This window comes from Erythrolamprus reginae, chromosome 2 (genome assembly GCF_031021105.1).
Source record: "Erythrolamprus reginae isolate rEryReg1 chromosome 2, rEryReg1.hap1, whole genome shotgun sequence".
Lineage (NCBI taxonomy): Eukaryota > Metazoa > Chordata > Lepidosauria > Squamata > Dipsadidae > Erythrolamprus > Erythrolamprus reginae.
In genome coordinates this window covers 125,284,247-125,306,095 of record NC_091951.1, presented here as the reverse complement: position 1 = coordinate 125,306,095, position 21,849 = coordinate 125,284,247, and the positions used below count along the sequence as shown (strand labels likewise).

Genomic DNA, 21,849 nt, shown 5'->3' with positions numbered 1-21,849 from the left:
CCCCTCGCACCTTGGACATAAAATGTTTCAACTCCTACCTTCAAAACGACACCATAGAGCACTGCACACCAGAACAACTAAAGCACAAGAACCTTTTTTTTTGCGAATTCCATCACTCTACTAAACAAGTAATTCCCTCACCACTGTCAAACTATTCCCTAAGGCTGCATTACTATTAGTCTTCTCATTCCTATCACCCATCTTCCCCCACTTTTGAGTGTATGACTGTAACTTTGTTGCATGTATCCTTACCATTTATATTGATATTGTTTCCTGGTTGTTTATTTGTAACCATTGACAACCTTTAGGTGTTGTACCTCATGATTCTTGACAAATGTATCTTTTTCTTTTATGTACACTGAGAACATATGCACCAAAGACAAATTCCTTGTATGTTCAATCACACTTGGCCAATAATATTCTATTCTATTCTATTCCATTCCATTTATTAGATTTCTATTCCATTCCATTCCATTTATTAGATTTCTATTCCATTCCATTTATTAGATTTCTATTCTATTCCATTTATTATATTTCTACTCCATTCCATTAAAATGTTTGTGCCACTCGCTCAAGTCTCTGAGACCCTATTGATATTTTGCTGATGGCCCGAAGGTCGCCTGTGTCCCAGTTCAAAAATCACTCACGCAGCCTCTTTTTAAATTATTATTTGCAACAGATCCGTGAGTTTATAGTTTGTTGGTCGGTCGTTTCGGGAGATTTCGGATTCCATGCCTGCTTTTCCCCGTGGGAGGTAAGGCGGGATATTGGGATTTGAGACAAAAGTGCTGCTAATCAATCTCGGTTCCTTCGCTCACTTGGGGAGAGGTGTGGGGGGGGAGGCGGAGGAGGTCAAGCGGAGGTCGAAACCTCGGAAGAAGGTCTGAAAAGAAAGACCCCCCTCCCCATTGATCACTCTGCCCGAGACCTACAACTTCGCGAGCCCTCTCCTTTCTTCTTCTTCGTTCTCAACGCTCGCCTCCCCCGGTGGGGCGCGCAGATAGATTAGATGGGGCGAGAAATCCCGGCGGCTTCTCTGTTGGCTTCGCTTCGCTTTTGCCTGCCTTGCGGGCTTCCCTTCTCCTACGGGAGGCTCGTGTCCTTTAAGAGCCCTGCTGTGATTGGAGCGCATAACCACATTGTCTGAGCGGCCCTGCGGCGGGGAGGAGTCCCCTCCCGCATCTGCAAACTCTGGCCAGAGGCTGACTGGAGGAGGTTAGGCTGAGAGCGGGAGGGGGGAAGAGGAGGAGGAAGAAGAGGAAGCAGACGCCGAGGGTGGTGTGGCTCACTCCTGCCTATCCAAGTTGCCCGTTGAGCTGCGCGTAAAAGTTTGTAGTGGACGTTTCTGTAGCAGCAGTGATTCCACCACCCTCCCGACCAAGGAGAGCTCTTTCGCCCGCCTCTCTCTCACACACACACACATACACACACACACACACTTCCCCCTCCACCCCGATTTCCTCCTGCTTTGCTCCGTTTGCTGCTTTGCTTCTGGGGTTCGCGTTGCAGACGACCAACGCTATGCCCCGGAAGAGTATCGTGGAGGTGAAGGTGCTGGACGTGCAGAAGAGGCGAATCCCCAACAAGCATTATGTGAGTCTGGAGAACTCCTGGTTGTGTGTTTGTTTGTGTGTGGAAATGGCCAGAATCTGGCCCGTTCCTGGTTTTCGAAAGCAAAAAGAAGACCCCCTCCGTTCTGGCTCGGGGCTCTTAGACAGAAGGATTCCTCTCTCCCTATGCGCAATGGGCAGGCTGGGGTTGGGGTGGGTGGGAAGGAGGTTTAGACTGGCCCAAGAGCCTGCCGGATGGCTCTCCTGACTTGAGGACGAGGGAATTGCAGCCTGAAGGGCATCAGCCTGGAAGGGGGGAAAAATAGCCCGTTCAAGGATCTCCCTTCCCAACCCATTTTTTTGTTGCAACTTCTGTGTGGTCCTTTCCGTCCCTCGGCTAGATTTCTCTACTCCGCATATGTTGTAATTGGAGCATTTCGCCTGCGCCTGGTGCTTCAACTTCCTAAAGGAGCCAAGCAGGAAGTTCTCCCTGCTGCCTGGTGTGTGTTCTCCCCCCCCCAACCCCTTCTCCCGGTTTATTTTTTTTCCAATATTGGCTTTTACAAAGGCCAGGGCTCTATTGGCCATCCAGCCTTCTGTAAGTGACTCCGTTGGGAGTCACCACTTCCCCTTGGCAGGATTGATGTCTTTATTTTTGTGTCTCAAAATGTGCTTGAAATGTTAAAACTGCTGGAGAGGATCTGCGGTCCCCTGGCAGAGAATCCGCTACATGGGATCTCTTCCCTTTTGAAAAGAAAACCGTGGCTTTTTCTGGCAGATTTGTCCTCTCACTCTGTGCTATGGTTTTCAGAAAGAAAGCTGTATGCCTTGTGATAGATAGTGTCAGCTGGGCTGGACGTTAGAGAGGTCTCCTTCAGGCAAGATGCTGAAGATGTGGGACATGTCTATTTGGACAACCTATGAAATACAAATAAAGGAAAAGCAGTTTAAACAGATTTTTGGCAAGCAAAGAAAACTTTACTGCATAGATCTATAGTATTGGGTCCTCTCCTGAGGACGTGAATTTGTGTGTGTGGGGGAGAGACTGATGCCTGCAATTGGTTGGATGCAATATCATCTCCAGAAAAGCAGAATGCATCTGCAGAATAAGCAAATACCTCTCATTTCAGGGTTTACTCTCCTCTTTGAGTATCTGGTTTATTTCCTGATGAATCCCACAGTTAACCAGCCCTGCCATCACTTCGTTTAGTGCAATAAACATTCCTCCTGCATTACAGATTGGGGTGGGAATGCATTGTTGAAGCCCCAAAGAGTTGGCTAGCAACTGAACTGTTAAAGAATCCGAGACATTGTTTAATCAATTCATAGCAAAATGTGGAAAGCCATAGGAGTGGCAGCGGTGGTGGTGGGAGGTTTGAAGGCTCTTGATGATACCGTAGAAAGAAGTTGAGTAGGAGATGGTTAGGATGCAGAGGAGAACAAGGAGTGAATGGTGGTGTAGAACAGTTTTGTAAGAATACAGCTTTCTTATGTGTTGCAGTCTGTAATTTCTGAATTTAAAGCAAATGATCACAATGTAAACACCTCTAGTGTGTTTGCATGTGGGGGGGGAGGGTTATATTCAAACTTTATTTTCTTTTTGGCAATAAATAAATAAATCTTTTATTAGACCCGAGAGTGCTTTTTTTGGGTGATAAATTGATAATGAGAATCCAATTCTGTTCAGTTTATTCTGTCTTTTTATAGATCTGATTGTTCATCAACAGTGGGCAGACATTATGCTTATGAGATTTACTTTGGGGGTTTTTTGGGGGGGAATCTGGAATCTATCTATTGGGAAAATAGAAGCTCCTACCTACTTACTTGGAATTAAGAATTAAGAATAAGGAAAGGATATCTCAGGGCATATAGTCCATTCAGAAATGTGTTTCTGTTCCCACACACAGTTCGTAATCCAGTTATCTTAGCTTTTACAATCTAATTCATGATATTTCTATGGTTAAGCAGAAGTTGTTGATGATACTGTTACTAAACAGTAGGAAGTTAGGAATATCTATTTGCAAAGTGTCCTGATCTAACCAGCCTCTTTCTGTCTATATTTAAGCCTATATTTGAATTCAGAATTATGTAAATAAAAGGAGGGAGGGGGAACCCCTTCTCAGGGAACTTTGAATGGAACTTTTAAAAAGAAGGATCCTAATTCAATTTATTCTCTGGGGAGCTCAAGATGATATGTACTTGATCTCTAGGTCATGTTATCAGAACCCCGCCACACACACACACAAACACACACACACAAAAGACTGGTGATTGATCCCAGAGTGGATCAATGGAGAGGAGAGTCCATTCTGGAAGTATCTTTCCTAATCTGAGATTATAATGGGTCTATACCACAACATAGCTGGCAGTCTTCCAATACTGGTCTGAGACAATACAGCCAGTGGGAGGAAGAGTGAGAGTGATAAGAAAGGGGGGGGGGGAGAGAGAGATTAACATCTTGTGCATTTTTGTTTATTTCCAAGCAGAACTTTCTTACATTCAGCAGAACTTTATTTCCAATTAAGTTTGTGTAAAATGATGGACCAGTAGCAGTAGTAGATGCTTGGAACAAACTTCCAGCAGAAGTGGTTGGTAAATCTACAGTAGATGAATTTAAATATGCCTGGGATAAACATATATCCATCCTAAAATTAAATACAGGAAATAGTATAAGGGCAGAGTACATGGACCATGAGGTCTTTTTCTGCCAGCAATCTTCTATGGTTCTATGACCTAGTGCAGCTTTGGATACAGATAAAATTGTTTTTCATCTGTAGGCAGCCTGCTATCATGCTAAACTGAGAGAGTTATGGAAAGTCTAATTCTTGCCTGTTATTATACATAATAACAGATACACTTCTGCTTTAAAATTCAGCTGAAACTTCTCTGGAAAATTCTATAGAGAGAAATGCTGATTAGACATGCACTAGTTTTGTGGAGTGTGCAAGAAAATAGGTGGTATAAGGAAAGGATCCAAGATGCTCCATGCTAATATTACTGCAGAACGCAGAAAAAGAGGGTGGTGGGTTTTTTTTAAAGAATTCTTTGGGGAATGATAGGGAATTGTGTTTTCTGATGCTCGCAGTGTAATCCTTGTAATAGTATAACTCTTCATTTCAAATATTGGTAAGGTTTCATTAGCATAACGTGTGACTTAAATGAGAACATCCTAATTCTATCTAAACCTGAGTTGCTCTGTAGCAGTACTACCTCTTTTGTGGAATCACAGACCTTGTAGGAAGAACTCTTTTTTGGGGACAGATTTAATTTAATCTCCGGGTCCCGTCGACCAAGCAATGTCAGCTGGCGGGACCCAGGGGAAAAGCCTTCTCTGTGGCGGCCCCGGCCCTCTGGAATCAACTCCCTCCAGAGATTCGAACAGTCCCCACCCTCCTCGCCTTCCGTAAAATGCTGAAGACCCATCTTTGTCACCAAGCATGGGGATAATTACCACCTTTCCCCCTTTTTATTATGTTTTCGGCCTCACTGTATGATGGATTAGGTTGAATGTGTATGATTGTATAGTTAGGGATTTTATTATGTATTAATGTTTTTAAATTGATTTAACTTTTACTATTAGATTTGAAATGTATTGTATTACTATTATGTTGTCAGCCGCCCCGAGTCTTCGGAGAGGGGCGGAATACAAATCTAATAAACTATAAACTATAACTATAATTAGTTTCTGGTTTGTTTGGATCATATTCTGCTGTTACATACGAATGGGTAAACTATACCTTACAAGCTTATAGTACATGCAAAGTCATGGTTTGCCACTTGGAGTGTAATAATAATAATAATAATAATAATAATAATAATAATAATAATAATAATAATAATAATAATTTATTAGATTTGTATGCTGCCCCTCTCTGAGGACTCATTAAATATAAATACAATATGGCTTGCTATACACAAGTGATGGTGAACCTTTTTTGATTTGCATGCCAAAAGGGGGTATGCACAGGGCAATGTTCACGTACCCACACTCATTTCCTCCCCCCATGCATACACACTCCCTGTGCTGCCCCGTGCACATGGGCATAACCTCCCCTTCCCCCACCCATGCACACAGGTCTCACTGAACCCTGAGTGTCAGCTGTGTTGTCGCTAGTATTTTTCCTTCTCATGCAGCTACCTCTCCCCAATTCCCACAGTACTATTCTTCTTGTGGCAGGCCAAAGTCTTCAACTCAAAATGATGGCTTCAGCCTGCCATTGAGACAGTGAAAAAACAGCCTAACGGGCAAACCGGAAGTTCAGCAAAACAGACTTCTGGTTTGCCTGTTGTGCTGTTTTCACACTCTGGAGGCTTCAGGGAAACTTCCTGAAGCCCTGGAGCGCAAAAAACAGCACAATGGGTAAACAGGAAGTCTTGCTTTTCCAAACTTCCGGTTTGCCTGCTGGGCCATTTTTCACACTTCCCTGAAGCTTCCCTGAAGTCTCCAGAGGGTGAAATGACCTTCTCCCATGGCTGAAAATCAGCTGGCCAGTACGTGCATGCATGCTAGAGCTGACATAGGGCAATGCCTCATGTGACCACCGAGATGGCTCCGCAAGTTATAGATTTGCCATCACTGCTAAACACTCTTGCTACTGTAATTGTCTACTTTATTTAACCATGATTAATTGTGTTCTTGAAGCAACCAGCTGTGGTTCAATACCAGTTTTGAACCAACTTTTAGCATTAAGTTCCTTGCCTTCGTGGAACATTTCTTGAGGTTGATTTCTATCTGTCTTCAGATTATGGATATTTTCTTACTATCCTCCACTGACAACAGTTCATATAGGGTCCATTCAAATTACAATGGTGCTGAAGAAAGTGACTTACAACCCTTTTTCACACTTATGACCATTGAGTCATCTCCATAGTCATGTGATCAAAATTGAAACACTTGGCAACTGACTCATATTTTTGACATTTATAATGTCACGGGGACATGTGATGACCTTTTCTGACCTTCTTACAAGCAAATCAATGAGGAAGCAGGATTCACTTAACAACCATGTTGCTAACTTAACAAATGCAGTAACTTATCAACTGTGGCAAGAAAGGCTGTAAAATGTGGCAAAATTCACTTAACAAATATCTCACTCAGCAATGGAAATTTTGGGCTCAATTGTGGTCATAAGCCAAGGACTACCTATAGTAGTGATGGCGAATCTTTTTTTCCTCGGGTGCCGAAAAAGCATGGGTGTGCACTATCACGCATGTGCGAGTGCCCACATCCATAATTCAGTGCCTTGGGAGGGCGAAAACAGCTTCCCACACCCCTCTGGAGGCCAGAAATGGTCTGTTTCCCAACTTCTGGTGAGCCCAGTAGGCTTGTGTTTCTCCCTTCCCAGGTTCCAAAGGCTTCCCTAGAGCCAGGGGAGGGTAAAAATGCCCTCCCCCATCCCCCCAGAGGCTCTCTGGAAGCTAAAAACACCCTTCCAGAGCATCTTTGTGAGCCAAAAGTCTGCTGACCGGCACACATGCACATTGGAGTTGAGCAAGGGCAACAGCTCACGTGCCAGCAAATACGGCTCCGCGTGCCACCTGTGGCACCCATGCCATAGGTTCGCTATCACTGACCTATAGTCTTGAATTCACAAATGTTAAGTAGGCAGACAGTGCTCCAGTTGTTTGTCTAGTATTTTATAAAACAGGTACATGGCAGGAATGGTCACATCTGAAGGAAGAAATGGCTGAATAGAGTAAACAGAACCAATGATTGCAGTGAAATGAAGAGTCCAGTGAGTGGACCAGCTCTTCATAATTGCTCTCTAGACATGGAGATGTCCTGACCCATAAATATTTCAGACAATTGCTCCTCAGGAGGAGACTTCAAAACAGCAGACCACAAGGCAAGTCTGCAGTTTTAGAGTTCTGGGAAATGAAGGAATAATCATCTTGTTCAAACCACAGTTGAGACCTTTCAAAGGACACTGGTTTTGTTTCCTCATCTAGCCATTTTCAAAAATCGTTTTTTAAGTGCTTTTCAGCTATTAGGAATCTTTGGATCATCAAGTTTTATAGCACTGGATGAGTTTCTTTCAATCCTTAGTGAAATGAGTTTTAAATAGTATACAAGCTTAAGGACTAAAGTTTTTTCCTAGAGTAAGTGGCAAATGAGTGATTAAAACTTAAAAACTGAATTAATGATAAAGAATCCTTCCTGATAAAGAATACTTTTGCTTTGTATTCTAATGATAAAGATATTCTAATATCATTTGCTTTATCATTCTAATGGTTTTGGTTTGCTTTGAATTCTAAACATAAAATAAAACTTTAAAAAATGGACTAAAGGGAACTACAATTAAAGTTAAAAGTTTGTATTACAATTAAAAGTTACAATTAAAGGAGAAGAGAACTTGAACTCAATTTATTAATGCAGAATGTAGCAAAATATTTTAACATGGGACATGTTTGAACATTGGACCCAGAAATGAATGTTTAACGTATTGGTTTCTATAGGTAGAAAGTATGCCAAAGATGCTATATAAGGAGAGCAACTATTACCTGACAAGATTTGAAATTGAATTTAAAAATGATTCGCTACAAGAATTATACAGAAAAAGATGTTACATTGGGCATACAAAAAAATGTGCCTAACGCCATTATAATTAAAAGATATATTCAAATAAAAACCAAGAGAGTGACCTGGATAATTTTGCTACATTCGATTTACAAAAGAATCTTCTTAAAGTTTGAAGTATTTTATGAAAAGGGACAAAGAAAAAATGAAAACAAATCAAGTTCTAGGACATTATTTAGACTAAAAATTAATATTGTTAGAAGTAAAAGGAATATGAAATTCTTTTATTTGATCAAGGTTAAAATAGATATGTTGATATCTCTGATAACAATGAAGTTTTGCTGACATTTTTAAGTAAATTATAATTTTTATGGATTTATTTATAGATAAGAGATGGGATATAAGAAAAAGACATAATTTGTTGTATTTTAAGAGAAAGCGATAAGATACTAAAATTATTTATACTTGTGATGAAGGGGGAAGTCACTTCTTTACATATTTCTTCTTTTTCTTTACTGTATTTTAGTTTTTCCTTCGTTCTTTTTTCTCTTTTTTATTTTCTACTTTATTCTTTTAGGGTTTTTTTTAAAAAATGTATTAATTTTTATTGTTGTATATTCTAACCTTTAATAAAATTACTATTTTTAAAAGAAAAAGTATACAGTATATACAGTAGGAAAGGGATCTCCTCCCCCTCTAGGCTATTTCTTACACAGAATGTGATTTACTTATTCAAATTTTTATGCATATTAGGGAATGAACCTGATATTTAATTATCTATATTATTGCTCACTGTATGCTTACTTTCGTAGTATTGAAAGGAAAGAACAAGAGTTAGCAATAGTATTTAGACTATACTGTACATACTGCTTTACAGTATTTTAAAGCTCTCTCTAAGTGGTTTACAGAGTCAGCATATTGCCCCCAACAATTTGGGTCCTCATTTTACCCATCACAGAATGATAGAAGTCTGAGTCAACCTTGAGCCTAGTGAGATTTGAACTGCAAAATTGCAGTCAGCAGAAATAGCCTACAATACTGCACTCTCTAAGCATTGCGCCACCATGGCTCATATTGTATATGGTGTGTTCTCCCACTTGTGTTATGCTTTTGATTCCCATCCCCTCCAGCTTGCATGGCCAGTATTCAGGAAGATGTAAACATGCAGCATCATAGCAACATGTGGAACCTACTGCTATAACCACTGTGGATAATTAGTTGCAGTGAATTAATGATTAGATCAATCTTCTAACCAGCTGCCATCCAGTTAGAAAGAATTAGGTGTAGATTCAGTCAACAGTGCAGTGGTGGTGAACTTTTTTTTTGCTTGGGTGTCAAAAGGGCACGATGGCATGTGCACATGTGCCCACACCCATAATGCCATGCCCTCCCCCCATGGATGCACGCACAACCCCCGGTACTGTTCCCTCACAGGCATGCAGGGCTCACTGAAGCCTCTGGAGGCTGTGGATAGCGAAAAATTGACATTTTTCACCCTCAACCAGGCTTTAGTTTCCAAACTTCCGGGAGGCCCATTGGGTCTGTTTTTTACCATCCACAGGCTCCGGAGGCTTTCCTGAAGCCTGGGGAAGATGAAAATGACCTCTACCTGCCCTTTGGAAGTCCAAAAATCATCTAGCCAGCATGGTGGAGCTGATATAGGGCAATGCCTCATGTGTTCTCAGATATGGCTCCAAGTGCTACCTGGGACATGGGTGCCATAGGTTCACCATCATGTCAATAGTGTAAACTATTGATGGAAGTTACCCCTCATTGTTACTAAATCATTATTTGTTTGAAAACAGGGATAAATATTTAATGTCTTCTTGTATGTACTGGTTATTTCTTGCAAATGTTACTTTCTTTTCTTTTTAAAATACATTCCTTAGAGTTACTTTCAACTATATGGCCTGACCTGAAGGACATTCCAGAGGAGGGTTAAGCGAGGAGGAGAGAGATAGAGAGATTGATTTATGAATCTTCATTGTTTGCTACAGGGTATTATTTACTTACTTTATTCTTTATGTTATTTATGGTGGAAGCATATTGACTTAACCCCTTGGAATAACCTGAAAATAGTGATGTCATAATTTAATTCATGCTTCAACTTAAAGACTCACAATTATTACATTTCCTGTTGGCAACTCAGAATCTTTGTCCTCCTCCAGAAATGGAAAGTACCACTACAAATTAGTTTGCTTTTTTGGATCAGCTACATGACTCTTTAACCCTTAAAAGGATAACAAGCTATAAACTAGCTTTTAATAACTTTCATAGAAAAGAATAGAATTTTTGACTATAGTGTGTGTGTGTCTGTGTGTGTGTGTGTGTGTGTGTGTGTGTGTCTTGTCATATTCAGGTCTTTTCCCATGTAAGGTTGATAGAATCCTGGCGATGTTTCAACTAGGTCCCACTCGTCTTCTTCAGGCTGGTGCTTTCGGTTTTGTGCTCAGGCAAGCAAACCATGGTCTGAGTTTTATAATGTATATCTGTGGTGTAACATCTCAGGTTTTGGTTTGGCTACAAGTTTGTGGTCTGGCTATGTATTTATGGTGTGTGTCGATTTGCTTTGTATGTGTGTTGGATGGGGGTGCAGCAGTTGGAGATGTCACTGTGATTTGGCTTCTTGGTGGTGGTTGTATTTTGTCTGTGGGGTGGATATGGTTTTTGGTCTGGTGAGAGTGATTGATGGTGGCTTCCTGTGTTGCTCTGGGTCTGGTGTCAGTTTTTGTGGCTGGGATTAATTTGTTGATTAGGGCTAGTTTCCAGATATTTGGTAGGCAGGAGGTATTGTCACGTTTATTCATGTTGTGGGCATAGTTCCCTCTAAGCTGAGCAGTGAGCAATCACTCACTTAAAAATCATCATCAACTCAGAGTTTTCCAAACCTGCCCAGAAGCCGAGAGGGAAAGAGTGAGAGGGAAGGAGAGAGAGAGGAAGAGGGAGAAACAGATAGAAAAAAGAGAGGAAGGAAAAGAAAAAGAAAAAGAATGGGAGTAAGGAAGAGAGAAAGAAAATCAAAATCTAGTTTGAAACTAGCTCAACTATTTAAGTGGCATTTTGATATTGATAGAGTTGCCCTATTATGAGCTCACTGTTATAGGCACACAGTATTTATTTATTTATTTATTTCTGTGCCGCCCAGTCCCGAAGGGACTGCCGCTCAGACACTATACTTTTCTGCCCACCCCCCAAAAAAATTAGAGGGAACACTGGTTGTGGGGGTGTTTCTCTATTTCAATGGCTTCCATAAATATTCTTTTGTTGGATGTTCGGTTTTGGAAATTAATTTAGTTCTTTCAAAATCAATTTCATGTCCTGTTTGGAGGTATTGGAAAAGGGAGGAAGTTTTTTCTTCTTTTCTCACTGCATTCTTGTGTTCTGCGATGCATGCGTTTATTCTCCTATTAGTTTGTCCAATATATGTGGCTGGGCATGTGCGTGTGTGCTCACACCCATAATACCATGCCCTTCCCCCATGGATACATGCACAACCCACCATGCTCTCACCCCATTTCAGGGCTCACTGAAGCCTTTGGAGGATGTAGATAGTGAAAAATGGATCCAACAGGCTTCAGGAGGCTTTCCTGAAGCCTGGGTGGGTGGGTGGAAAACAGCCCAATGGTCCGTGGAAGTTCAGAAATAAATTTCTGGTTGGGTCATTGGAGGACCCCTGATAGGATGAGGTGAAGAAAGGAGTTGGGTTTGATCACGGTCATAAAAAACAAGGAAGCAGAGTTTGCCTCTTCCATTTTCTATGTTACATCTATTTTTCCCCACCACAAAGTTCTCTGGGGCAAGTCAATGGCAAGGTTCACTTGTTGCACTAGGAATTAGCCTTGCTGTTCCATTGTAGTTTGGTTTACATTTAATATTGTTGAATGTCTGTACATAGTGACCCCAAATGCAAGGGACCATCCCACAAAATCAAAAGTAGATGGAAAAAATATTCTCTCCAAGACTTAGTTTACTCACCTTATCATCTCAGATTTGCAGCTTGAAACCAGAAAATTCCTGCTAAAAGTGTGTATAGGAAATGCATCTATATATCTGTATGTATTTGTATGTGCGCACAAGCCACAAACTACTTTTCCAAAATTGCATGACCAGGATAAAAAATAATGAGTTGAATGCATCACTACCACTATAAATTAAAAATAAAGGTATCTCTGTAAAATAAGGGACCTCATTTATAAACATAATTGCACAGTTGAGATCTAATCTGTTTTCAGAAGAATGAGACATTCCCATTTACATGCAAGTGTAAACTTTCTTCTCCCCTCTATCAGGTATAATGTGAAGTAAAAAGAACCAGCTGGAGGGAGAGGAAGGACAGTAGCATTAGGGAGATAGAAAATGGAAAAAGACCTATAAAGCCCTTCATGGCATCGGACCAGAATATCTCCGAGACCGCCTTCTGCTACACGAATCCCAGCGACCGATTAGGTCTCACAGAGTGGGCCTTCTCCGGGTCCCATCAACTAAACAATGTCGGTTGGCGGGCCCCAGGGGAAGAGCCTTCTCTGTGGCAGCCCCGACTCTCTGGAACCAGCTCCCCCCAGAGATTAGAACTGCCCCTACCCTCCTTGCCTTTTGCAAACTCCTTAAAACCCACCTTTGTCGTCAGGCATGGGGGAACTGAGATATCTCCCCCGGGCCTATACAATTTATGTATGGTATATTTGTAGGTATGTCTGTTTAAAAATGGGTTTTTTTAACTGTTTTAAATTTAAATTGTAAATTATTAGATTTGTCAGGAACTGTTTTTATTGTGTTGTGAGCCGCCCCGAGTCTGCGGAGAGGGGCGGCATACAAATCTAATAAATAAAATAAATAAATAAAAATATAATAAAAATTGAACTGGGAAGGAAAATAAGGAATGGAAGCCTAGTCGAGGCAGTAGAAAAGGAATTAGGCAACTGCACACTTTTAAAACTCAGCTCAAAGGTTTGAAGTTTACCATGCTTTTCCATTGCAACATGAATATCAGGATGGCTCCACTCAGTATTTAAGAAAAGTAACACTCAGAGTCCATTTTGAACTTCAAAAGTAAACTTTACCAAATCAGAAGTGAATGCATCAGAAGCAAAGTAAAGTCTGAGGAAAAAGGTGTGATAGTTGCCCATATCAAAGTATCCCAGGTGGCCCCCTTTGGAAAACAACCAATCCCCATTGTCCACCTTCATCAGGTGGACACATCTTTACTGTCGCGTCATGCTTTTGGAATGCTCACCACTAATGGACCTCCTCTTCTCAGCAGAAACGAAACTCCCCTGGCCTTCACCAGAATAAACGAAACTTACTAGGGCCCCTCTGGAAAGCTTCCCCTCCCAAATCCCAAAACCTCTACCCCCACCCCCACCCCGTTACTTATGACAGCTGAAACATAGTTGAAGGATGAAACATAGCGCGACTGACAATGAATGATCTTTTGCATTTCTCATTCGTTTATATTCCTCAATGTCATCTTTTTTATTAGTTTTCCCTAAAATTATTGACATCCATCAACTATAGGGTTGATTTGTATTCACCACCTTTGAGTTTGCTCTATAGGGTACATTGTAATGGGTGAATTCTTCCATAACACCGTAGATATAGGATAGTCTCACAAGGTTGTTCTGAAAGTATAGGAAGAAAAGGAGAAAGGGTTATGTGCTCCCTGAAAGAGAAGAGAAACATGGTTTTCAAAAATAATATTGTTTCTGAAATCCTGTGAATGGAATGAGTGCTGCTGTGAATCAAGATGCTATTTCCATATGAGTAAGGCAGATCTGCAATGATAGTTAATTATAGGACCTCCAAACCATTTTTTCCACAATAAGTAGGAAAAATGAGAGTGAGTCATCTTACCATAGCAACCAATGGGCACTATATGCTGTGTTGGAACCAATAATAAATATTCTACTCTGTCCTTTCTAACCATAAAATTGTCTTCAATTTTCTTCCTAAAATCGACTGCTTAGTATGCTATGAGGGATCGTTGGTGCTTTCTGAGTTTGGTTGTTCTCTCGCAGATGTTTCATTATCCAAACTAGGTAACATCACCAGTGTGTAAGAAAACAACCAAGCTCAGGAAGCACCAAGAACCCTTCTTTTTGACCTGAGGGACAAATATTATCCTTTATTAGTATATGCGATGAGCTTGAGAAACTTCCTGCTCATTTAGTATTATGGGTTGTGAGTAGAATACCTGAGAAGTGTATACAGTGGTACCTCAAGATATGAACCCCTCGTCTTACGAACAACTCGTGATACGAACCCGGGGTTCAGAAAAATTTTGCCTCTTCTTACGAACTTTTTTCGAGTTACGAACCGGCGTTCGGAGACTGCTGGGAAGCCGCGCGGCTGTTTTAAAAGGTGACAGCCGGGCGGCGGGGCTTCCCAGAAGCCTCCCGAACGCCAGTTCGTAACTCGAACAAAGTTCGTAAGAAGAGGCAAAATTTTTCTGAACCCCAGGTTCAGTTCGGGAGGTTGCTGGGAAGCCCCCCAGCCCAGCTGTCACCTTTTAAAACAGCCGCGCGGCTTCCCAGCTGTCTCCCGAAGCCGAACGCGGAAGTTCAGCTTTGGCGTTCGGCTTCAGGAGACAGCTGGGAAGCCGCGCGGCTGTTTTAAAAGGTCGCAGCTGGCCTGGGGTGCTGGGAAGCCCCCCAGGCCGGCTGTCACCTTTTAAAACAGCTGCGCGGCTTCCCAGCAGTCGCCGAAAGCCGTTTTTTTGCAGGGTTTTTTTGGTTGCACGGATTAATTGACTTTACATTGTTTCCTATGGGAAACAATGTTTCGTCTTACGAACCTTTCGTCTTACGAACCTCCTCCTTGCACCAATTAAGTTCATATCATGAGGTATTACTGTATAACTTTACTTATTGGGTTGTTCAAATCTTATAGGTATAATCTTTGGAAAGACACAGATCTAGATGATATATGCAGAGAGCACTATGGTGCAGAAGATAAACACAGTCTAGCATCCTGTTGTATTGTCTTCCTATACTGGTTCTATTTGAGATTTATAACTTGAGTCTGGGAAAGAGTTTAAGATTAAGTAATAATTTACAGTAGGAGAGACACTAGCTAAGGAGCTGGTAGGAAATTATTATTGTTGGAATTGGAGTCAAAGGGAAGAAAAAGAAAATGATTAGGAAGCAATAATGAGCTATGATCATCTTGGATAAAATTGCTGGAGGTTCTTGGATGATTCAAGATTGCTGTAGAAGGGTTGGCAGAGAAATAAAAGAAGGGAATGCATGGAATCCTTCTATTTGGTATAAATGCGTAGAGGGAGAACAGAATCTGAAGACACCAAAAAGAAATTCAAAATGTTGCTCACTGCAAGAGGTTGCCAGCCAGTTTTAACAAAAGCCCTTAATTAACTCTGGGAAATTTATCATTTTGGATAGGCATCCTGTTAAATTAACTGAAGGGACCTCATTGCCAGAAGACATGTTTAATCTAAGAATGTAGATCAATTTGGCCATGAAACAATTCACCTTCTTATTTTTGAAGACAGAAGCTTAAGGAGGGAGAGGAACTGAAGCTTTGTAACTTTAGCTGAATTCCGCTTTGCTTGGTTATCTGAAATCATCACTCTCTCTGAGAAGCTAAATTTTTCTATCCTGGATAGGTTACCATTAAAAGTTAAAAATAGCTTGACTAATAAGAAGCTTCTTGTGTGCAGCATTTTGATGTTTGATCCTAAAGAACACAGGATTTTAGTTATAAGGTAATGAAAAATTGGCCAAGTAAAGGGCAATGAGTGCCTTGTTTATAGCATCTTTAAAGCGCATAAAAATATCTTCTTTTAAGGTTATGATGCTGGTTTTCTTTATCTCTAGCCTGGCTATAACAGAAGAGTCCAGGATATCTAAGGCATCTATGCCTTTTCATTTTGTTTCTGTTTTCTGATTTGAGAAGAAATACATCTAAAGACTCCTGATTTGGAATTAATTGTATTTATAGCAGGTGGAATACGTTTGAATTTTTTTCTGTATGTCTCGGAATGATCTTTTAAATCCAGTTATCCGCTTGCTCAGATTCTCATGTTAAATTTCTCAAAATCGTCAATGTTCTGTGCATTTTCCCCAGACTTTCTGCACTTAGGCCACTATACCTTGAAGTTGCTTTATTCATAGAAAACAGAGGCCATGCATGTTAATCTAGCAGCAATCTCTGATTTAACATTAATTGTATTAATGTAGATTTTTCTTCTTCTTAAGTAGTACATTTAGTTGGCACAAATTTTTGTGAGCTACACTTTTTATCTTGCATAGTATGTTTGTTGGTGTAGCCAGTCGTCTGTTTGAAAATTCACAGGATTGTAAGCTAATGTTTCACCAAATTTGTGCCTTTTAAGGATTAAAGCATCAGATAGGGAGACATCATATTGGGGGAAACTAGTCTACCTAGTTTCCTTGTTGGTTCTGCCATAAAATAAACATACCGTAGGTAGCATGATATTGAATGTGTTGATGCATGCCTATTCACAGCTACTTTGTGTCACTAGTTGTTTCTGTAAAACTCTTATATGGATCTTCACAGAGAACTGGGAATGGCTTTTAGAACAATCATCTGGATTGGTCAAAGGATGTAGCCTTTCCATTGCTTTAACAAGAGGATGTCTCCCTTGGCCAAGCATGTTTTTCAGTGCATTTTTTGAATGCTTTGCATAGCCCTAATGCAAATGCTATGAATCAGGGCTCTCAAACTCGCGATCTGCAGGCTGGATGCATCACACACTGGCCACATCCCTCCAGTTTAGCGAAAGAGAACAAAGTCACGATATATCACATGATGATGCCATGACAATGCAAGTTTGATACTCTTGCTGTATCCCTTGTTAATAGCTTTCCCAGTTAAACCTTGAATGTTTATTCATTCCTTTCTTTGTTGACATTTGTATTGGTTTAGTAAATCTTTCTTACAGTATGTTGGGGAAACCGTTTGAACTAGAGGCATAAGAGTTGCTGCCTTTCAGACCTGTATCCAGCATGTAGTTGAGTAAGTCCAACAAAAGGAAAATAAGTGTGATGATATATGTGAAAGAAGTGTGCACAAATATTGAGACATAGCAGTTTGAGAATGTTGTTCCATTTCAATACGATTACAAGGAAGGAGAAACAACACAAATTAACTGTGAGGGTGGGCTACAGACAAAATTTCATTTCCTATTGTTTTAGGATTTCTGGTCAAATTGAAGATAAAAGCATATGTTGTAAATCAGCCACTCTCCATCAGCTTGTTATAGTAAAATTATTATAGTAATTAATATTTTTATTTCAATAAGCAGTGGATGGTTTGCATGTAACAGCTCTACACTGCTTTCTTGCCACTTAAAAAAGAATTCCAATACAGGAATTGAGAATTACTGTGTCTTATAAAGTATACATCTTATCATATTGAGACTAGTTGATGACCTAGCCTGCCTGGTATTTTTTTATCTTAATGGTCATTTTGAAAAATTCTTTCCTAGTGAGCACCTACAAGCCAAGAGGAACATATGTGCCAAATTTCAAGTTTGATTACGGTGTGAGTGGTTTTTGCTTTTATATAGAGAGATAAGTTATATAAAAATTGTATAGATGCACTCTTTGAAGTCAATGGAATTTAAAAGAAATCTAACTGGCCTTGCAGCACCATTTGATTGACATAGGAATTGTTTGTTGACCATGGAAAGCAGTCATGATTCTACAGAAAGCTGGTGTTGTCACTCCTCATATTCTAGAAAAGATATCCCAAGTCTGTTATGCAAGGTGGCAGAAGTTTAGTAATATAAGCGGTTGTCTTTTCCATAGTTAGGGATTGTAGAAGCCATGAAACAGAAGGAGCCTGGTATCACCTCTTCTGTTCAACAGATGTGATGAAGTGTTTCTGATAACTCACTCCATCAGATGCATAGGGATTAATCTGATGCAGCATTTGAAAAGGGGACAAGGCAAGAGGGAGAGGAAGGCGTGGTGCCTGTGTAGGTGAGGGTTGTGTGAGAGAGATTATAAATACCTCCTCAGTTAGAAATGATAATGTGTGAAAAAGAAAAACTATTGTGTTTGCCAAGACCTTCTGAGATAGCTTAAAACCTTTCAATGTATGTGAATTCAGAATTTCCTACTCTAAAATGCGTTTTCATTGTTCTAAAATGGCAAATTTGTAATCTACTGTCTGTGGGGGATTAAAATGCATAGATATTTAGTCCTATCTCTCTCTCTCTCTTTCCCCCTTCTCTTCACTTCCTTCCTCCCCCTCTCCCCCTCCCCTCCCTCCCCCTCCCTCTCCTGCTTGCTCTCCATCACTATCTATCTAGTATGTCATGCAGCCCAATGACTGGCCAGTTTGCACAAAAAAATTATAATGAAATCAATAACATATAAAAGATAAAGATAAAACATGGCAAGAGGGGACAGGTCTCACTTTCCCTCACCAAAAGCCTGGGTGAAGAAGCAGATCTTCATGATTTATTTTATTTTATTTTATTTTATTTATTTTATTTATTTTATTTATTTTATTTATTTTATTTATTTTATTTATTTTATTTATTTTATTTATTTTATTTATTTTATTTATTTTATTCATTTTATTCATTTTATTCATTTTATTCATTTTATTCATTTTATTCATTTTATTCATTTTATTTATTTTATTTATTTTATTTTATTTATTTTATTTATTTTATTTATTTTATTTATTTTATTTATTTTATTTATTTTATTTATTTTATTCATTTTATTCATTTTATTCATTTTATTCATTTTATTCATTTTATTCATTTTATTCATTTTATTCATTTTATTTATTTTATTTATTTTATTTTATTTTTTTATTTTGTCAAACAATTATAGGGTGGTAATTTGTACAAATAAAACATTAGATAATGATAAAAAGTAGCAATAGAAGACAATAGGACAGGGACGGTAGGCACAATGGTGTGCTTATGCGCTTATGATTCTTCTAAACAACAGCAAAGTCAGGGCCATCTGGATCAGAGGGGAACCTTGTTCTGGAGGGCTGCTACAGAGAAGGTGTACTTCCTGGATCCCAGTAAATGACGTTTTATCATAGAAACTTGCCCCGTGCTAACCCTGTTAGATTGAATCATCTAGGCAGATACTGACAGCATGACCTTATTAAAAGAAATTCCCTTGGAAGGATCATGTGGTTATGAATGTGCTCTTGTCTAAAGCAAACTTCCAACTCATATACAAGTTGAGTTTCTGCAGAACCCTGATGTTGACTTAAATCCGCATAAACTCCAAAGTACATAATTTGCTTGCTTTGTAAGGAAATAAATAAATAAAAGCAGCATTGTAGAATACACATTTCCTTTAGATAAGAGCAAAAACTTTCAATTTACTAATAATCTATTTACTTTTATTTTATTTTCAGATAGAGATAAGAATATATATTTATTTATTTTGATCCATCTGTAACAATGATAGGAACTAGTTTCCTAACATTTGTGTTTGTAAGCTGTGTTATGTCCTTGTTTTGCGTAAATAAAAAAAATAAAAAATAAAATTACTGATAAAATTACTGATCTGATTAATCTGGGGATCTCCTTAATGAATATAGCTTGTTCAAACTTTGATATAAATTGTCTTGCTAAATGCAAAGGGATGTGAAAATAATTTAGGGGTTTCACCGGCACTAGCAGTTAGCGTGTAAGTTTTAACATGTTAATAATTGTGGTTCCTTATTTTGTTCTTTTTCTATTTAATATTTTATACAGTATATTGTAAGTGTTCTTTTATATCTTGGGTGTAAAACAGAAGTCTGGGCTTTGAGGCACTATTTCCTTAACTAGTGTTGATTATGGAATTCCCATAATACTCAGAGAGTGTAGCCCAAGGGAAGCTGATGACTAAGGTATATGAAAGAGTCGGGTGGGGAAGACTGTTTTTAAAAATAGTCCTGCAGCTTAATTTTGATTGGGTTGGGAGAGGCAGAGACATGCTATGACACAAAGTACAAGTAAGGTATTTTGTAGTTTCTAGAAAGCCTTCACTAGCAGGGAACACATTTCATAAAACAAAGGCTGAGGGGGCATTGGTCTCTTAAATAATTGGGAGAATTACTTTGTCAAGTGTAGAGAAAGTATTGAATGCAATTTGATTGACTGGGAACTCTTGGGAAGGGAAAATATAAGGAAAGGAAGCCAAAGCAATTAAGATAGTAGACCAATTAGGATCTCCAAGAACAAAAAAGTTGCACAAAGGCAGAAGAAGAGCAACTTCGAAAGAAAAGAAATGGAAACACAAAGAGGAGCCGGCCAATGAGACAAAATGGTTTGAGGAATGGTCCATTGTAACTTTCAATTCTATGCATAAGCAAACCTGCACAGATGTAACCTTTTACCAACTTGTTTAAATGATACCTAAAATTATGTAGTCTTCACTCCACTATTTACTTTCATTTTGATTTAGTTGTCCCATTTTCCATTTTTGCTTCCTGTCATACATAGTTTTCAGTAGGCAAGATGATCAATATTTGTATGCTTTTAAAGATTATCCACAAGCTGTTATGATAAAACGTTTATGATATTTTGTGAGCTGCCTGAGTCCTTGGAGAGGGGCAGCATACAAATCCAATCAATCAATCAATCAATCAATCAATCAATCAATCAATCAATCAATAAATAAATAAATAAATAAATAAATAAATAAATAAATAAATAAATAAATATTAATGAAACAAAAGTAGTAATTGTGTTTGCAACTCTTTTGCCATTTCTTTCTCAATTAATGTTAACAATGTAATAATTAACCTGCCTATTTTCAAACTATATTGGACACCTGGTAGTTCAGTTTCTATATATTATTTAAATCAGAATAGGAAAGGTTTGAGCAGCCTTGTGTAGTGCGTGGGATAAGTCCAATTGTTCCGTGCTATAAGCCTTTTTTAATACGGTTTTGTGTTGTGGGTTCTAAATTGACGTATTCCAGTAACTTATTTATTTATTTTATTTATTTATTACTTGGATTTGTATGCCGCCCCTCTCCGAAGACTCGGGGCGGCTCACAACATGTAGAAACAAATCATAAGTAATCAAACAATTTAAAATTTTAAAGATTTAAAAAACCCCATATACTAACAGACACACACACAAGCATACCATATATAAATTAAATGTGCCCAGGGGGAGATGTTTCAATTCCCCCATGCCTGACGGCAAAGGTGGGTTTTAAGAAGTTTACGGAAGGCAGGAAGAGTAGGGGCAGTTCTAATCTCCGGGGGGAGTTGGTTCCAGAGGGCCGGTGCCGCCACAGAGAAGGCTCTTCCCCTGGGGCCCGCCAACCGACATTGCTTAGTTGACGGGACCCGGAGAAGGCCCACTCTGTGGGACCTAATTGGTCGCTGGGATTCGTGCGGCAGGAGGCGGTCTCGGAGATATTCTGGTCCAGTGCCATGAAGGGCTTTAAAGGTCATAACCAACACTTTGAATTGTGACCGGAAACTGATCGGCAGCCAATGCAGACTGCGGAGTGATGGAGAAACAGCCATTATTTTGCTTTCTGGCAACAGAGTGCAGTTAAAGCACTACTTGTGGTTTCCAGCTTGCATAGTTTTAAATAGTTCTGGTGATATTTCATCCAATTCTGCAATTTTGTTGTTTGCAATATTTTCTAGACCCCAGTAAACTTCACGTTCCTGGATGTGTGACTCTAGTGATCAAAACTTTGGCCATATCTTCAATGTTACATGCTTTTTGTAAAGTTATTCTATGTATTTGCATCAACTGATAAGGAATGAAAAAGGTCATATCTTTTTCAGGTTTGGGGTTTTTTCTAAGTTGAGGAT

General features: G+C 39.4%; 1 protein-coding gene across 2 annotated transcripts in view; it reads left to right on the top strand.

Annotated features, from left to right (window-relative positions):
- Window positions 1-1,225: 1,225 nt before the first annotated feature.
- The window catches only part of SH3PXD2B (SH3 and PX domains 2B), a 151,632-nt gene continuing 131,008 nt past the window's right edge, over window positions 1,226-21,849 (top strand). For both annotated transcript variants that reach the window (XM_070739409.1, XM_070739407.1), the window contains exon 1: window positions 1,226-1,593. In XM_070739409.1, coding sequence (XP_070595510.1) covers window positions 1,522-1,593 — 72 coding nt within the window. In that variant the 5' untranslated portion in view covers window positions 1,226-1,521. The remainder of the gene's footprint in view (window positions 1,594-21,849) is intronic.